This window comes from Muntiacus reevesi, chromosome 16 (genome assembly GCF_963930625.1).
Source record: "Muntiacus reevesi chromosome 16, mMunRee1.1, whole genome shotgun sequence".
Lineage (NCBI taxonomy): Eukaryota > Metazoa > Chordata > Mammalia > Artiodactyla > Cervidae > Muntiacus > Muntiacus reevesi.
The window spans coordinates 7,018,361-7,036,321 of NC_089264.1; the positions used below are offsets into that span (position 1 = coordinate 7,018,361).

The window sequence follows — 17,961 nt, forward strand, 5'->3', positions numbered from 1 at the left end:
CATGCCAGGCCTCTCTGTCCATCACCAACTCCCAGGGTTTACTCAAACTCATGTCCATTGAGTCGGTGATGCCATCCAACCATCTCATCCTCTGTTGTCCCCTTCTCCTCCAGCCTTCAGTCTTTCCCAGCATCAGGGTCTTTTCCAATGAGTCAGTTCTTCGCATCAGGTGGCCAAAGTATTCAGCTTCAGCATCAGTCCTCCCAATGAATATTCAGGACTGATCTCCTTTAGGATGGACTGGTTGGATCTCCTTGCAGTCCAAGGGACTCTCAAGAGTCTTCTCCAACACCACAGTTTAAAAGCATCAATTGTTTCTGCTGAGTTTTCTTTATAGTCCAACTCTCACGTTAATACATGACTACTGGAAAAACCATGGCTTTGACTAGATGGAACTTTGTTGGCAAAGTAATGTCTCTACTTTTTAATATGGTGTCTAGGTTGGTCATAGCTTTTCTTCCAAGGAGTGAGCGTCTTTTAATCTCATGGCTGCAGTCACCATTCACAGTGATTTTGGAGACCAAAAAAATTCAGTCTGTCACTATTTCCACTGTTTGCACATCTATTTGCCATGAAGTGATGAGACCAGATGCCATGATCTTAGTTTTCTGAATGTTGAGTTTTAAGCCAACTTTTTCACTCTCCTCTTTCACTTTCATCAAGAGGCTCTTTAGTTCTTCTCTTTCTGCCATAAGGGTGGTGTCATCTGCATATCTGAGGTATTTCTCCCGGCCTCTTGATTCAGCTTGTGCTTCATCCAGTTCAGTGTTTCTCACGATGTACTCTGCATATAAGTTAAATAAGCAGGGTGACAACATATAGCCTTGATTACTCCTTTCCCGATTTGGAACCAGTCTGTTGTTCCGTGTCCAGGTCTAACTGCTGCTTCCTAACCTGCTTACAGATATTCTCATCTCTTTCAGAATTTTCCAGTTTGTTGTGATCCACACAGTCAAAGGCTTTGGCATAGTCAATAAAGCAGAAATAGATGTTTTTCTGGAACTCTCTTGCAAGCTGCTGCTGCTAACTTGCTTCAGTCGTGTCCGACTCTATGAGACCCCGTAGACAGCAGCCCACCAGGCTCCTCCATCCCTGAGATTCTCCAGGCAAGAACACTGGAGTGGGTTGCCATTTCTTTCTCCAATGCATGAAAGTGAAAAGTAAAAGTGAAGTCACTCAGTCGTGTCTGACTCTTAGCAACTCCGTGGACTGCAGCCTACCAGGCTCCTCTGTCCATGAGATTTTCCAGGCAAGAGTACTGGAGTGGGTTGCCATTGCCTTCTTCACCTCTTGCAAGAGAGTTCCAGAAAGACTCTGAACCCTACTTGTTTAAATTAGAGAAAAATATCTTAAAGTGGGTGGTATGAGGGGATAGGTATGAATGCAGATTGTCTCAGGTATACTGGGGCATATGAAAACCCAAAAGTGTAAATTCACAGAGGAAATAAATTCAGTTCAAATCCACAAATATTTGTTGAGGACCTGCTAAGCCCAGGAACTTGACCTATAAGCTGATAGGAAAATACAAATAAGAATTAAGCCTATTCTTTTCTCTTACCTTTAGGAAGGATAAGGCATATATACAAAGGATTCACATTTAGAGTAGAATGGTCAAGATTTCAAGGACTTACATAACTCAGTGGGTCAGTATTTTCCAAATGACAAATGTGTAAGTCATGTTACAGAAATCTCTCATGGGTAGAAAATGTTCATTCAAATTGCAAGTTAGACAAATGGATTGTAACGTCTGAAAATTGTATTAATATGGTTTCAGATTCCACATTACAACTAACCTTTAAGAAACAACCCCTTGTTAAGTTGTGGTGTATATCTAAAAAAGAAAGAATATCCACAGTTTTCTGAAAAGGCTATTAAATATGTCCTTTTTTTCCAACTTCTTGTCCTTATAAGGCTGTTTTCTTCCTGTCCCTCAACCAAAACAGCTAATCACAATAGATTGAATACAAAAGTGTTTATGATAATCCAGCTGTTTTCTCTTAATCTAGGTATTAACGAGGTTTGCAAGTGTAAAACAATGCTACTTTTCTCACTAAATTGGTCTGTTTTAGAAAAAATGTATTTTTCATTAAAATACTATTTGCATTGACATGTAACAGCCTTGTTGCTATTTCAAAAATAATCAATGTAGAAAGATCACCTGTAAAACAGTTGTATCTAATTTCATGACACTGGGACTATTGGGAAAAGAAGGGAAAGAGATTATGGCAGAAATGATAGGAAAAGTTTACCCCAAAGAGCTGATATTCCAGTTTAGACTCTGAGAAGTAGAATTTAAAGAGGAACTCTTTTTGAGAGGATGAAAAATCATACGTAAAGGCTTAGAAACAGGGAGGCACCTGTTATTCTCATGAAATAATGAATAATGAATTCAGTTGGCTGAAATGTAAGGAAAGCATCATCCTCCTGCTTCTCTTGTTACTCACTCCCCCTGGCTTTTCTTTGTCTTCCACTCTATAAACATTGATGCTCCCAAAGGTTCTGCCCTTGGATCTCTCTTCTCATTCTGTATGTCTTCCTCAACAGTCATGTCCACCTTCAAGACTGCAACTTCACTTCTTGGCTGTTGAATCCCAGATATTTATCTCACCTTCCTTCCTGAGCTCCAGAATTATATGTTCTGGACATCTTGAAAACAATAAACCTAAAATGGAATAAACATTTTCCCAGAAACCACTCCCTCTTATATCTCGTTTCTTGGCACCCGCCCCCTGTTCAGAAATAACTCAGGTAAGAACAGCAGTCACCCTGATCTTCACCCCACCTTCCTCCACTAGCATCGTTCAGTCCTATCCCCTTACATCACCCCTGCTTCTTGCTTTTCTTTTCTATAATTGCTATGCTCTAGTCTCACAACCTTCTGTTCCATCCTCCATGTTGTTGCTAAAGTCAATAATTCAAAAACAACAAATCTAATTATGTTTCCCTGTTTTGACATCCTCTGATGCACCTTTCCAAGATCCGTAACACCTTGGTGGAACATAAAATGCCATCCATTACCTGGCCCTTGATCACTTCTCCATTCTTAATACTTGGCAGGTGCCCTCCTCAGCCCATAGTGAACATGTTCCTTGATTCAGGCATAGTAAAGAATGTTCTCAAAATGTCGCCAGATTGTTTTAATTTTCCATGCTCTTGTTCAGGTGCTTTCTCATCCAGGAATGTCCTTTTCTGCCCCATCGACAAAGAATACAAATTCACCTTTCATCATTGTTCTAGAGATCCATTTCCTCTAAGAATCTTTCTTTTCATATTGACTTAAGTAACATATTTATTTTCCTCTTAATAGTAACACTTTACAGGGAAATCTGTTTCTGAAACTATCCTTAATTGGTATCTCCTCTCCACAACATGAAATACTACCAATGTTTCTACATATAAACAGGCAAGCAAAGAGCCAAAGTTTATAAGGCATATATGATAGCCATGTGTGTATCATGTCCTTTCAAAACTTTTTCACAAGTGATTTTGTATTTCTGGAATTCCTTGAATATTTTGCAAATCTAATTTCTGATAGATCTGAAATTGTTTTATATCACAGGAGTATTTTGTTTTGAGAGGTTTTTTCCTCCACAAACTAAGCTACATTTCTAGTCTTTCATATTAACATAGCTGGTTATTCATAGCCCATTTTAAAAAGGATTAAAATTCTTAAGCAGCAACATCATAGCTGTATTTGCCACCCCCTGAATTCAAGTGATATCAGAGATGCAGATAAGCCTGCCAGAGACTTGCTTCATTACTGGGCTCAAGTCCCCCAAATCAGTGAGCATCCAATTCAGCAGATAGAAAAGAGCTGTAAGCCACTGTGCAAAATGAAAGACTTGTATAAGCAGAAGGGAGTGGAAACAAGGAAGTTGTACCAGGGAAAAAGCAAGTTGGTTATTGCAGAGTTATTTTCTTCTAGGCATGGTAGGGGTCAGTCAGGTAGATTACCTCTCCACTGCTGACCAGGCAATTCCTGAATGACTGGTTTAAGACTGCATTTCTGGGAGAGCCCAAACTGTAATTAAGACTTAGTTTGGTGGCGTGGGGCTTAGCCTGTTGTCTTATCTTTAAAAAAGCAAATTTGGAAGGAGGTTTACGAAGGAACTGAGACAGACTGTGTTTGAGTGTCTCCTGTGGAGGTCCAGGTCAGCAGTGGCCTGCTGCCAGGCAGGAGCTCTGTGTGCAGCAGACCTGGGTGTGGCATAAGCCCTCTTAGAGGAGGTCGCCATGAACCCCACCACAGAGCCACCAGAACTTACACAGGACTGGGAAATAGACTCTTGGCTGGCACAAACAGAACCTTGTGCCCCAGGACCCAGAAGAAAGGAGCAGTGACCCCACAACAGACTGACCCAGACTTGCCCTTGAGTGTTCGGAGTCATCAGTGAAGGTGTGGGTCAGCGGTGGCCTACTGCTGGGTTGGGGGAACTGAGTGTAGCATTACATGCATGGGGCCTTTTGAGGGAGGTCACCATTATCTTCATTACCTCCACCACAGTTTGGCCCCAGGTAAATAGCACAGGGAACACAGCTCCACCCATCAACAGAAAATTGGATTAAAGATTTACTGACCATGGCCCCACCCATCAGAACAAGATCCAGTTTCCCCCTCAGTCTCTCCCATCAGGAAGCTTAAATAAGCCTCTTATCCTTCTCCATCAGAGAGCAGTGCAGTTCAGTTCAGTTCAGTTCACTTGCACAGTTGTGTCCGACTCTTTGCGACCCCATGAATCGCAGCACACCAGGCCTCCCTGTCCATCACCAACTCCTGGAGTTTACTCAAACTCATGTCCATGGAGTCTGTGATGCCATCCAGCCATCTCATCCTCTGTTGTTCCCTTCTCCTCCTGCCCCCTATCCCTCCCAGCATCAGGGTCTTTTCCAATGAGTCAGCTCTTCACATGAGGTGGCCTAGTATTGGAGTTTCAGCTTCAGCATCAGTCCTTCCAATAAACAGCCACAACTTATCTCCTTCAGGACAGGCTGGTTGGACCTCCTTGCAGTCCAAGGGACTCTCAAGAGTCTTCCCCAACACCACAGTTCAAAAGCATCAATTTTTCGGTGTTCAGCTTTCTTCACAGTCCAATTCTACATCCATACATGACCATTGGAAAAACCATAGCCTTAACCAGATGGATCTTTGTTGGCAAAGGGAAAAGGAGTCCAAAATGGCGGTGGCTAAAAGACCTGGAAGGGAAAGCCCACGAAAATAGAACAAAGGAAGGTCCGAGGACCGGAGCGAGAACCTCAGGTAAAATAAACAACGCTCCTGTCCAGGCCCAATTTACATAAGATAGGCCCAGGGACAGAGAAACATATAAAAAGAGGAGCCAAAGCCCTCTTCTCTCTCTCTCTCTCTCTCTCTCTCCCCCCGCCCCCCAAGATGGGGCGCTCTTCTCTTCCTGTCTTTGGATCGAAGTGCCCTCACACCTAGAAGATGGACTTTCCTGCTATCATCTAAATAAATAGAGCTGTAACACTGAGGTGTGACAGTGATTTATTTAAGAGCTATAACACGGTCTGTCCTCCGAGAGCTGTGACCCGCTGAGGGGCTTTAATGTCCGTCACTCCAAATCTTTGTTGTGATGAAACGAAGAACCGAGGAGCAAACACTCAAGTGACACCATGATCTTAGTTTTCTGAATGTTGAGCTTTAAGCCAACTTTTTCACTCTCCTCTTTGACTTTCATCAAGAGGCTCCTTAGTTCTTCTTTGCTTTCTGCCATAAGGGTGGTGTCATCTGCATATCTGAGGTTATTGATATTTCTCCCGGCAATCTTGATTCCAGCTTGTGCTTCTTCTAGCCCAGCGTTTCTCATAATGTACTCTGCATATAAGTTAAATAAGCAGGGTGACAATACACAGCCTTGACGTACTCCTTTTCCTATTTGGAACCAGTCTGTTGTTCCATGTCCAGTTCTAACTGTTGCTTCCTGACCTGCATACAGGTTTCTCCAGAGTCAGGTCAGGTGGTCTGGTATTCCCGTCTCCTTCAGAATTTTCCACAGTTTATTGTGATCCACACAGTCGAAGATTTTGGCATAGTCAAAAAAGCAGAGATAGATGTTTTTCTGGAACTCTTGCTTTTTCGATGATCCAGCGGATATTGGCAATTTGATCTGTGCTTCCTCTGCCTGTTCTAAAACCAGTTTGAACATCTGGAAGTTCTTGGTTCACGTATTGCTGAAGCCTGGCTTGGAGAATTTTGAGCATTACTTTACTAGCATGTGAGATGAGTGCAATTGTGCGGTAGTTTGAGCATTCTTTGGGATTGCCTTTCTTAGGGATTGGAATGAAAACTGACCTTTTCCAGTCCTGTGGCCACTGCTGAGTTTTCCAAATTTGCTGGCATATTGAGTGCAGCACTTTCACAGCATCATCTTTCAGGATTTGAAATACCTCAACTGGAATTCCATCACCTCCACTAGCTTTGTTCGTAGTGATGCTGCCTAAGGCCCACTTGACTTCACATTCCAGGATGTCTGGCTCTAGGTGAGTGATCACACCATTGTGATTATCTGGGTCGTGAATATATTTTGTGTAGTTCTTCTCTGTATTCTTGCCACCTTTTCTTAATATCTTCTGCTTCTGTTAGGTCCATACCATTTCTGTCCTTTATTGAGCCCATTTTTGCATTAAATGTTCCCTTGGTATCTCTAATTTTCTTGAAGAGGTCTCTAGTCTTTCCCATTCTGTTGTTTTCCTCCATTTCTTTGCATTGATTGCTGAGGAAGGCTTTCTTATCTCTCCTGGCTATTCTTTGGAACTCTGCATTCAAATGGGTATCTCTTTCCTTTTCTCCTTTGCTTTTAGCTTCTCTTCCTTTCACAGCTATTTGTAAGGCCTCCTCAGACAACCATTTTTCCTTTTTGCATTTCTTTTCCATGGGGACGGTCTTGATCCCTGTCTCCTGTACAATGTTACGAACCTCTGTGCGTACTTCATCAGGCTCTCTGTCTATCAGATCTAGTCCCTTAAATCTATTTCTCACTTCCATTGTATATTCATAAGGGATTTGATTTAAGTCATACCTGAATGGTCTAGTGGTTATCCCTACCTTCTTCAGTTTAAGTTTGAATTTGGCAATAAGGAGTTCATTATCTGAGCCACAGTCAGCTCCCGGTCTTTTTTTTGCTGACTGTATAGAGCTTCTCCACCTTTGGCTGCAAAGAATATAATCAATCTGATTTCAGTGTTGACCATCTGGTGATGTCCATATGTAGAGTCTTCTCTTGTGTTGTTGGAAGAGGGTGTTTGCTATGATCAGTGCATTATCTTGGCAAAGTTCTATTAGCCTTTGCCCTGCTTCATTCCATACTCCAAGGCCAAATTTTCCTGTTACTCCAGGTGTTTCTTGACTTCCTACTTTTGCATTCCAGTCCCCTATAATGAAAAGGACATCTTTTTTGGGAGTTAGTTCTAAAAGGTCTTGTAGGTCTTCATAGAACCGTTTAACTTTGGCTTCTTCAGTGTTACTGGTTGGGGCATAGGCTTGGATTATCGTGATATTGAATGGTTTGCCTTGAAACGAACAGAGATCATTCGTTGTTTTTAAGATTGCATCCAAGTACTGCATTTCGGACTCTTTTGTTGACTATGATGGGTACCCCATTTCTTCTAAGGGATTCCTGCCCACAGTAGTAGATATAATGGCCATCTGAGTTAAATTCACCCATTCCAGTCCATTTTAGTTCGCTGATTCCTAGAATGTCGACGTTCACTCTTTCCATCTCCTGTTTGACCGCTTCCAATTTGCCTTGATTCATGGACCTAACATTCCAGGTTCCTATGCAATATTGCTCTTTATAGCATCAGACCTTGCTTCTATCACCAGTCTCATCCACAACTGGGTATTGTTTTTGCTTTGGCTCCATCCCTTCATTCCTTCTGGAGTTATTTCTCCACTTAACTCCAGTAGCATATTGGGCATCTACTGACCTGGGGAGTTCCTCTTTCAGTATCCAATCATTTTGCCTTCTCATACTGTTCATGGGGTTCTCAAGGCAAGAATACTGAAGTGGCTTGCCATTCTCTTCTCCAGTGGACCACATTCTGTCAGACCTCTCCACCATGACCCGACCGTCTTGGGTGGCCCCACACGGCATGGCTTAGTGTCATTAAGTTAGACAAGACTGTGGTCCTGTGATCAGATTGGCTAGTTTTCTGTGATTATGTTTTTAGTGTGTCTGCCCTTTGATGCCCTCTCACAACACCTACCATCTTACTTGGGTTTCTCTTACCATCAGAGGGCAGACAGAACGAAAACCACAATGACAGAAAACTAACCAATCTAATCACATGAACCACAGCCTTGTCTAACTCAGTGAAACTATGAGCCATGCTGCGTAGGGCCACCCAAGACAGATGGATCATGATGGTGGAGAGCTGACAAAACATGGTCTACTGGAGAAGGGAATGGCAAACCACCTCAGTATTCTTGCCTTGAGAACCCCATGAACATATGAAAAGGCAAAAAGATAGAAGGACACTGAAAGATGCACTCCCCAGGTCATTTGGTACCCAATATGCTACTGTAGATCAGTGGAGAAATAACTCCATAAAGGATGAAGAGATGCAGCCAAAACAAAAACAACACCCAGTTGTGGATGTGACTGGTGATAGAAGCAAGGTCTGATGCTGTAAAGAGCAATATTGCATAGGAACCTGTTAGGTCCATGAATCAAGGCAAATTGGAAGTGGTCAAACAGGAGATGGAAAGAGTGAACATCAACATTTTAGGAATCAGCAAACTAAAATGGACTGGAATGGGTGAATTTAACACAGATGACCCTTATACCTACTACTGTGGCAAGAATCCCTTAGAAGAAATGGAGTAGCCATCATGGTCAATAAAAGAGCCTGAATGCAGTGCCTGTATGCAAGCTCAAAAATGACGAATGATCTCTGTTCATTTCCAAGGCAAACCATTCAATATCACTGTAATCCAAGTTTATGCCCCGACCAGTAATGCTGAAGAAGCCAAAGTTAAACGGTTCTATGAAGACCTACAAGACCTTGTAGAACTAACACCCAAAAAAGATGTCCTTTTCATTATAGGGGACTGGAATGCAAAAGGAGGAAGTCAAGAAACACCTGGAGTGACAGGAAAATTTGGCCTTAGAGTACAGAATGAAACGGGGCAAAGGCTAATAGAGTTTTGCCAAGAGAACACACTGATCATAGCAAACACCCTCTTCCAGCAACACAAGAGAAGACTCTACACATGGACATCACCAGATGGTCAACACCGAAATCAGATTGATTATATTCTTTGCAGCCAAAGATGGAGAAGCTCTATTCAGTCAGCAAAAACAAGACCAGGAGCTGACTGTGGTTCAGATTATGAACTCTTTATTGCCAAATTCAGACTTAAATAGAAGAAAGTGGGAATACCACTAGGCCATTCAGGTATGAGTTAAATCAAATCTCTTACGATTATACAGTGGAAGTGAGAAATAGATTTAAGGAACTAGATTTGACAGACAGAGTGCCTGATGAACTATGGACAGAGGTTCATGACACGGTACATCATGACATGGACGGGGATCAAGACCATCCCCATGGAAAAGAAATGCAAAAAAGCAAAATGGCTGTCTGAGGAGGCCTTACAAATAGTTGTGAAAGGAAGAGAAGCGAAAAGCATATTTAGTTAATTCAGTCTCATCCATAGTCCCTTTGTTATTCTAGCATATATGTCTATCTGTTATTTCTGATAGATAGTACAATTTATAGATATTACTTAATTTTTTAAAAATACTAATTTAAAACATGTAATTATTTGTTGGAAGAGGTCCCCTCCTTCTACCCAAAATCAGTGGCTCAACTAGAGTTTGTTTTTGCCTCCTGTAACAGTTCAGAGGTAGACGTGGGGTTCATGGAGATATGCAGGGACCAGAGTTCCTTTTGTCTTGTTTCTTCTTTAATTTTTCCTAGAGGATTATCCTCATCAAGATGGCTAATTGGCTTGACCACTACCATGTCTACATCTCAGCTTGCAGGAAGGTGAAAGAATCAGGATGAAAGGTCTAAAGATGAGACAAAGAAATTGCACACATGATCTCCACTCTGGTCAGTGAGTCACAAGATGACAACCAGTTGTCAGTAAGGCTGGGGCTGCAATCTTTGGCTAAGTAATCACACACCAGCTGAAACTTATAAGAATGGAGAGTATCCCAGAAAAATTAGCAGTCTCTGTGGTGGTTGTTCAGTTGCTAAGTCATGTCTGACTCTGCAATCCCATGGACTGCAGCACACCAGATTTCTCTGTCTCTCACAATCTCTGAAAGTTTGTCCAAGTTCATGTCCACTGAATCGGTGATGCCATTCAACCATCTCATCCTCTGTCACCCTCTTCTCCTCCTGCCCCCAATCTTTCCCAACATCAGGGTCTTTCCCAAAGAGTTGGCTCTTTGCATCAGGGGGCCAAAACACTGGAGCTTCAGCTTCAACATCAGCCCTTCCAATGAATGTTCAGGGTTGATTTCTTTAGGATTGACTGGTTTGATCTCCTTGCAATCCAAGGGACTCTCAGAGTCTTCTCCAGCACCACAGTTCAAAAGCATCAATTCTTCAGTGCTCAGCCTTCTTATGGTCTAATTCTCATATCCATAATGATTACTGGAAAGACCATAGCTTTGACTAGATGGACCTTTGTCAGCAAAGGGATGTCTTTGCTTTTTTATACACTGTCTAGGTTTGGCAGCAGAAGAGGGATTGGCAAACCACTCCAGTATTCTTGCCATGAGAACCCCATGAACAGTATAAAAAAAGCAGTCTCTGTCACAAATATAATATTCCAAGATCTAAATTTCTGATACTATAATTTGTAATTAACAATATAGAATTGCATTATTTTTCTAGATAATCAAGTAAGTGGATTTGAGGAAGGAATCAAAGAAAATCATTTCTTCTTGTTAATGATCATATATTCAAGCATTGACTTCAATTAGATTGTGAGTACCATTTCTATTTACTACTTCACAACTATTTTAGTGAATTACCAGGTGTTTTTTATTTCTTGATTCAGTCTTAATACCAAAAAGGGAAAGATTTGTGATAGAATGTCATATAATAATATTTTAATGTTATGAAGATGAGAGTACCTTCCTTATAAGTATTTTGTTACATAAAAATCAGGTTTCTTTCACCTCTTAAGTTGGAGAAGGCAATGGCAACCCACTCCAGTGTTCTTGCCTGGAGAATCCCAGGGACGGGGGAGCCTGGTGGGCTGCAGTCTATGGGGTCGCACAGAGTCGGACACAACTGAAGCGACTTAGCAGCAGCAGCAGCAGCACCTCTTAAGTGCCTGTTCTCCTATCTTCGTTGCTTATATCAAGAAAAGCAGTGCAATAAAAACAGAGTCTTATCTCATTTAATTCATCAGTTGGAAAATCAAATCACCAGGAATGTGGCATGCGTAAGGGGTGATCTATGAATGCAGAACTATGGCCATGCAGTCGTCACAACCCAGTTTTCCTCCTATTGTTATAGTAGGTTTTTTTTACAGGGACATTTGCATTCCTTCTCAAACATTAGTCATCATCAAGAAAATTTATTAGAAATCAAATGATTGAAGGATAAATTTCTGAGGCCTAAAATCTCACAGACTTTGTAAAATCAGTGTTTGCCAAACACCAGATTTTCTATGAAGATCTGCTACCTTCCACATAAGTAAGAAAAAAAAGGGGGGGGGGTAGGGGGGTGAGTCATAGCCTGTCATTCCTCAGTTTTAAACCTGAAATGACCCTTTTAAAAAAATCAGAATAAAAACCAAGCTCTTAAAATGGCCTAAAGTACCATCTCCTTCCCCTCTTGACCCTCTGTCCTACACCTTTCCCCTCTTTCCCTCGGGTCCAGCCTTGCTGATTTGGCGGTGTAGTGTCACACTGCCCACTCTGTGGTCAAAGCCATCAATGATGCAGGACACTTGGAACAAGATGCTGAGATACTCAGAAAGTGATTCTACCTGGGGTGAAAGTCCTGAGTCACATTTTTCTCTGTCTCTTCTTGAATCAGCTTTGGTGGGTTACATTCTCAACTGGTTTCAGTTGTAATTTTTTTTGTGGGGGTGACATTGCATATTTTATTTTAAAAATAAAATTTCATATAGAGTGACAACATTGCATATACGCTAAGAGCATAGCCTTTGACGTGAGACTGTCTGGGTTTTTTTTTTTTAAGTACATTGTTTACTTGATTAGAGAATTAAAATTCCAAGAGAAATGAAAACATATATCCAAACAAAAACTTCTGCATAAATGTTCATGGCAGAATTATTCATAATAGCTGGAGATGCAGGTAGGAACATGGGTCTGATCCCTGGGTCAAGAAGATCCCTTAGAGAAGGAAATGGCAACCGACTCCAGTATTCTTATCTGGGAAATCTCATGGACAGAGGAGCCTGGCAGGCTACAGTCCATGGAGTCACAAAAGAGTAGGACACCACTTAGTGAGTAAATAATGACAAAAACAAAACCTAAATGTCCATCAATTGGTGGATGGATAAATGAAATCTGCTTTATCTACACAATGGACTATTATTTGGCAATAAAAGAAGTACTGAAACATACTACAACATGAATGAACTTATAAAACGATTGTCACAAAGGACCACATGTTATATGACTCCATTTATATGAAAGGTCCAGCAGAGGCAAATCTATCAGTAGAAATTATGGTAATAGTCAATTATAGCTCAATAAAGCGGTTATTTAAAAAAAATAATTCCAGAAACACCTTGGTGTTGGGGCATGATGAACACCTGAACTTTATTGTTACTGTTATTGGTTGTTAGCCCACCATGTACCCTTTCCCCAGCCCCACTTAACATGGCCTAATTTACTATGCTTCCATGTATTTAACAAAGTCCAGATCGTGACCATTTCAGCTTTTTTAAATACAAAGCTTCTTCAAACTGTAGCTTTGGAATTAGAGATCTCCAAATTTCTTAAGTGACATAAATGCTTAGAGCATGATAATTCTAACTTTCCAAAGGCCACCTGTCAGACAGAACCTTGAGTATTGTCAGGAAATTTCTTCTTTCTATATGGTCTTTTGCAGAGCTGACTCTCTTCTTCCTTTTCCCCTTAAAGTTAGATCAGAAAGACCTTAAGAACACAGAACACCAGCACACAGACGTTCCCTGTGACTTCACCTTTCAATAGGATATGGTTACCAGGGTGACCAAGTTAATTACATATGGAAAATCAGAGCTGATCTCAGGGGAAAATAGCTCAAGTGAAACCTAGGAGGGCTGGGAATCCAGGCTGACCCTCAGGTCTCGTGAAGGCCAGTGTCTCAACCACAGGAGTAAGATAAGAAGTTAGTCCCTTAAGCCATGGGCACTAGGGGCCATGAGAAGGGAAGGGGGACTGAAACCAGACGTCTGTATCACAGGGAAAAAGAGATTTGTGATCAGTAACTCCAGGCACCGGTGGACTTGTGTGGCTAATTACTCTTTTAGTCATTTGAAAGTTTGAATATAAAGCAGTAACATGAGGTAAATGCAGAGCCAGTTAATAGAGAATAGTACATCAGAGTAATATCAAAAAGAAGAGTATATGGTGAAAAGAACTTTGGGATTAGAATCAGAAGGCATGACTTCCAACTGACTCTAAGATTAGTAAGTCATTTGCATTTCCCAAGCCTCAGTTTATTAATCAACAAAATGATTGGGTTGAATTCAGTCCTCACTAAATATTTGGTTGAATATCAATCTCTCTCAAATCCTTCTCAGCTTTAAATAGTTAGGAATTCAAAACTGTAGAACTGAAACCGCAAATTGTTTCTGGTGCCCTGAGCAAGGGGAGAGATCAAATGTACAAATCCAAATTTTGTGGTTTTACAGGAGCTGCAAGCTAACCAAGTTATCACTATGTTCCCATTTCCAAGTGATTCTCTCCTACATTGTGACATGGCTGTGATATGAAAACTTTTTTTAAAATTGCTTTTACAAATTGAACTAAACTTCCTGAACTCCATCAGATATTTCCATCATATTGAGACTATAAGAAACCTAATGTAAAACAAAATTTTCATTGTAGATTTTTCAAACCTGACCAGTGTTGAACTGGATGTAGGCAGGTTCAGTCAGGTTAACCACACCTTAACATCTTACAAAAGTAAAATGCGGAAAGGGACCATTGGTCTTCACTACGCAGGAACAACATAAAATGCCTGCCAAACTCAAGGAGCATTTCAGCAGAAGCATCATGCTCACGCAAGCTTTTACCTAAGCATATCATCAGTAAAAGGAATTTGTCAAGTCGCTTTCACTTTCTTGTTGCCCAGAAGAGAGTGTATATTGAAAACAAAACATTGATCTGGTGGTCTTTTTCTAAGTTTGAGCAAAGTGATGATAATAATAACACCAAGTCTTGGATTGGCTGAAGGCCTATTTAGCAGTGGGGGGGTTGTGAGAAAGCAGCCAGATGGTACTGATTTTTAAGGTTACAGAGAGAGGTCAAGTTCCACGTCTCACATAGGTTGCCTTTCTCATCTGTCTCTCATAACTCTGAGTGCTTAAACATGTAGCGATCCCTGTTTTGGGGATGGAATCAGCCATCCTACTTTACAGACAACGAATATGTAGACATTCGTTGAAGAAACACACAGAAATCTAGCAATCCTAGCTTTGGTGAAGACCCCTCTTCCCATACTTTTAGCTGGGACGTCCTTTCCTCCGTTTTTGCGCCGCGCTGACTTGGTTGCGCTGAATGCCTTGGGCGTTCCTTCCCCCTGTAGTGAGTTCAACGCGGAGTGAGTCATCAAGTCTCTGTATAGTGCCAGATTCGCCTCTAGACTGCAATATCTTCGAGATCCCGAAGCGTGTACCTTCCCAGGTCGGCAGTGCGGTACCCAAAATATCCTAGTAAATATTATTATAAGCATCCTTGTTACTAGTAAATATTATTATGACTCAAGTAATACGTACTGAATGAACAGCTGAACCTGCAACCTGTTGAATGAATGAATGCACCCTCAATACAAACTCCCTCCTTCCTACGGGATTCCACGGTGAAAATGTGGCTCTAATTTAGCCACAGCGTTAATATCTTTGACCTGCTGGAGGGAAACGAACCAACACAGAGAACAGGAAGGGGAGAAAAGAGAAAAGAGAGGAGGACGCGCAGCCGGTGCGCGCGCCGCGCCGGGCGGCGGGAGCCGCCCCCGCCCCGCCCCGCCGCGTCTGTGCGCGCGCGCCGCCGGGAGCGCGGCCGCCGGTCGGAGCCCGGCGCCGGGGGCGCGCCGCCGGGAGAGGCTTTGACGTGGCAGTTCCAGCAACTCGGCGAGCGAGACCAGCCTGCGGGGACGCCGGCGCGAGGCGAGGCGAGGCGCGGCGGGAGCAGCGGCCGCCGCGGGAGCGGGGTCACCGGGCAGCCGGCAGTGGGGGCAGAGCCCGGCGGCGGGCGGGCGCCGAGCAGGTAATGCCGCGCCCAGCCTGGCTGCGCTGCGGCGGGACCCTTCCCCAGACACAGTTGTGGCGGGGTGCGGTGGCGAGAGGCGGGATGCTCACGCGTGGCGGGGCAGCGGAGGAAACCTCCTGCTTTGCTCCTTCAGCCCTTTCGTGTAGTTTAATACTGGGGGCGGGGGGCGTGGGCATTTTTTACCCGCCCCTGCGCCCCTATCTTTGTGTCTGGGGATGCTGAAACTCTCTGGTTAGGGTCCTCAGTAGCCACGGTATTCCAGCGTTACTGCCCGCGGTTTTCTGATCTCTGTATCAACTTAATTTCCCCCTCCTTGGAGGGAGGGAATGCTGGAAATACTCATTTTGTGATAATGGCAAATGTATCTTCAAGCTTCGGGACAGCCTGATAGTGAAACTGATTTGTCCGAATCGCAGCTGGGTCCGGGGTGAGACGTGCATCTGGTGAGAACGGTCGGGTGACAGCGGGCGGGGGGTTGTCCTGGGCTTGGAATCGCAGATTTTGAGGCTCGGCCTGCTCGTGCCAAGTGGCTTTCTGCCATGTTGCCGCCTGAAGCTGAGTCAGGCTTCTGTAACTTGGTGCTCCAGTGTGAGGAAGTTTGACGTGGCAGGCTGGGTTGAGTGAGGAAGCAGATTCCTGCCAGGACCAGTGAAGAGGGACCCGGCTGCTTCCTGCTCTTTGCAGCGAACATCCCTTTCGTCTGTCACTCAGCAACAGGCTGCTGCGTAGGTGTGTTGCTGCTGACTTCCTAAATGCGCTTGGTTGGATGAGCTTGACCCAAGCTCAGGCTGCCACGTCTCTCTCCGCTAAGTGGGAGGAGGGAAGATGTGTTCAGTCACACAGTGGACCCAGGGGCCTATCACTCCTCTTCTTTAGATCTCCGCTTCCAAGGAGAATAAAGTGATCTTACGGTATTTTAACTCCAGTTGCTTTCATTTTGGAATCGTATAGTTTAACATGAAATTGAAACCAAATGAATGCAGTTTCCTGAATATGTTTCAAACCTTAGCCGGCTTCACTGACCTTATAGTTTAAAAGATAGCATCGTAAAGTAGCAAAAGGGAAAATATTCCAATGCTGGGTGAAGAAAGTGGAAAGAAATTGTAGAATTGCTGTTTTTTTTTTTTTTTTTTATCTGGAAAGATTTTAGAAGCTTCATTTTGTAAAAGACAACTGACGCTCCGAGAGGTTCTTCCACTTATTCTGTGTCACACAGCTAAGTATGAGCAGATGTGTAGTGTAAACCCACTTCTCTTGCTTGGATTCAGAGCTTTTTCTAACTTTTCTTTTTAAGACTAGTTCTATGAAATGTCTCTTCTTTAAGAAACCTGGAGAAAATGCCAGCTTTAAAACATGTTGATGTTTTGGTTCTGAGTAGAATCAAGATGGACCTATTGTATTTATGAGTTGTGTATGTGTGCTTAAACACATGTGCAATTGGACTTTTTCCCTTCATTGTTTAAATATATGTGCATGTATTCTTAGAGGTGTGGTATTTAAATCAGAAGAAAAGTCTGTCATCTTTGCCTGAGAAACCACTGACAGCTGTCAAATAGTTGTAGGCTGCCACTTGGCTTCATCATTTTATGACTCGTAAAATCAGTCCATTATCAACTTATTTTCTACTATATCTGTTGAACTTTTTTTCCCTTTTTATCCTAACTGCCTGGTTAAAGTTACTAATTAGGATAGCACTAAAATGACACAAGTCAAAACATCCAATTGCAGGCTACTGGCAAGTCTGCTGGTCAGTCAGTGGCGTGATTATTGCCAATGACATGCTCTATGCTGAAACAGGGCCATGGAAACAAAAGGCACGAAGATAGTAGGTACATTTATGAGAGACAGAGTCTTTGTGACACCGTTTAGGCTTACAATAAAAGAGGGATTGGCAGCTGGTATTCAGGATTTAATGCCTGTGCATTTGCCTCGGGCTATGGAAGTGAGTTACTGAGTTCCATAGAGCAGTGGTTAGAGTCGTTTTAGGGGAAAAGTGATATTGTTTGATATGAACCTGTCTCGTGCACTTGATAACTGTACCTTTCTTCAGACTATCATAAACATTTATTAACAGTGTTTATGTTTTTAATAACATTAAGTGACTCAAACTCTCGCGTTGATGTTTTTTCTTTTTCTTTCTGTTCCAGGGTTCTTTTATAGCACTGTTCCTTGGAATGATATTTTCATAATGAGCCAGCAAGGTTATGTGGCTACACCTCCCTATTCTCAGCCCCAGCCTGGAATTGGCCTTTCTCCCCCGCATTATGGGCACTATGGGGGCCCATCTCATGCAGCTTCTTCACCAGGTAAGGCGTGTTATTTTGACTCGTGTGTGATTATTGAATCTCAAGCTCGGAGACATAAGATATTCTGAAAGAGCAGCTTTGGAAGAGTTGAATGGTAATTATAGACGATGCAGTGGTTTGAGCTTATAGGATTATTTGGAAAAACCTGCCTTATCACTTTGGTTTTTGCATGGGGAGTTTATTTTTTAAATATAGATGAAAACAAAGACACTTCCTGAGTGTCT

General features: G+C 42.5%; 1 protein-coding gene across 2 annotated transcripts in view; it reads left to right on the top strand.

The window, feature by feature from the left end:
- Positions 1-15,234: 15,234 nt before the first annotated feature.
- SEC24D (SEC24 homolog D, COPII coat complex component) overlaps positions 15,235-17,961 on the top strand; it is a 115,157-nt gene continuing 112,430 nt past the window's right edge. For both annotated transcript variants that reach the window (XM_065907217.1, XM_065907218.1), the window contains exons 1-2: positions 15,235-15,428; positions 17,579-17,737. In XM_065907217.1, coding sequence (XP_065763289.1) covers positions 17,620-17,737 — 118 coding nt within the window. In that variant the 5' untranslated portion in view covers positions 15,235-15,428; positions 17,579-17,619. The remainder of the gene's footprint in view (positions 15,429-17,578; positions 17,738-17,961) is intronic.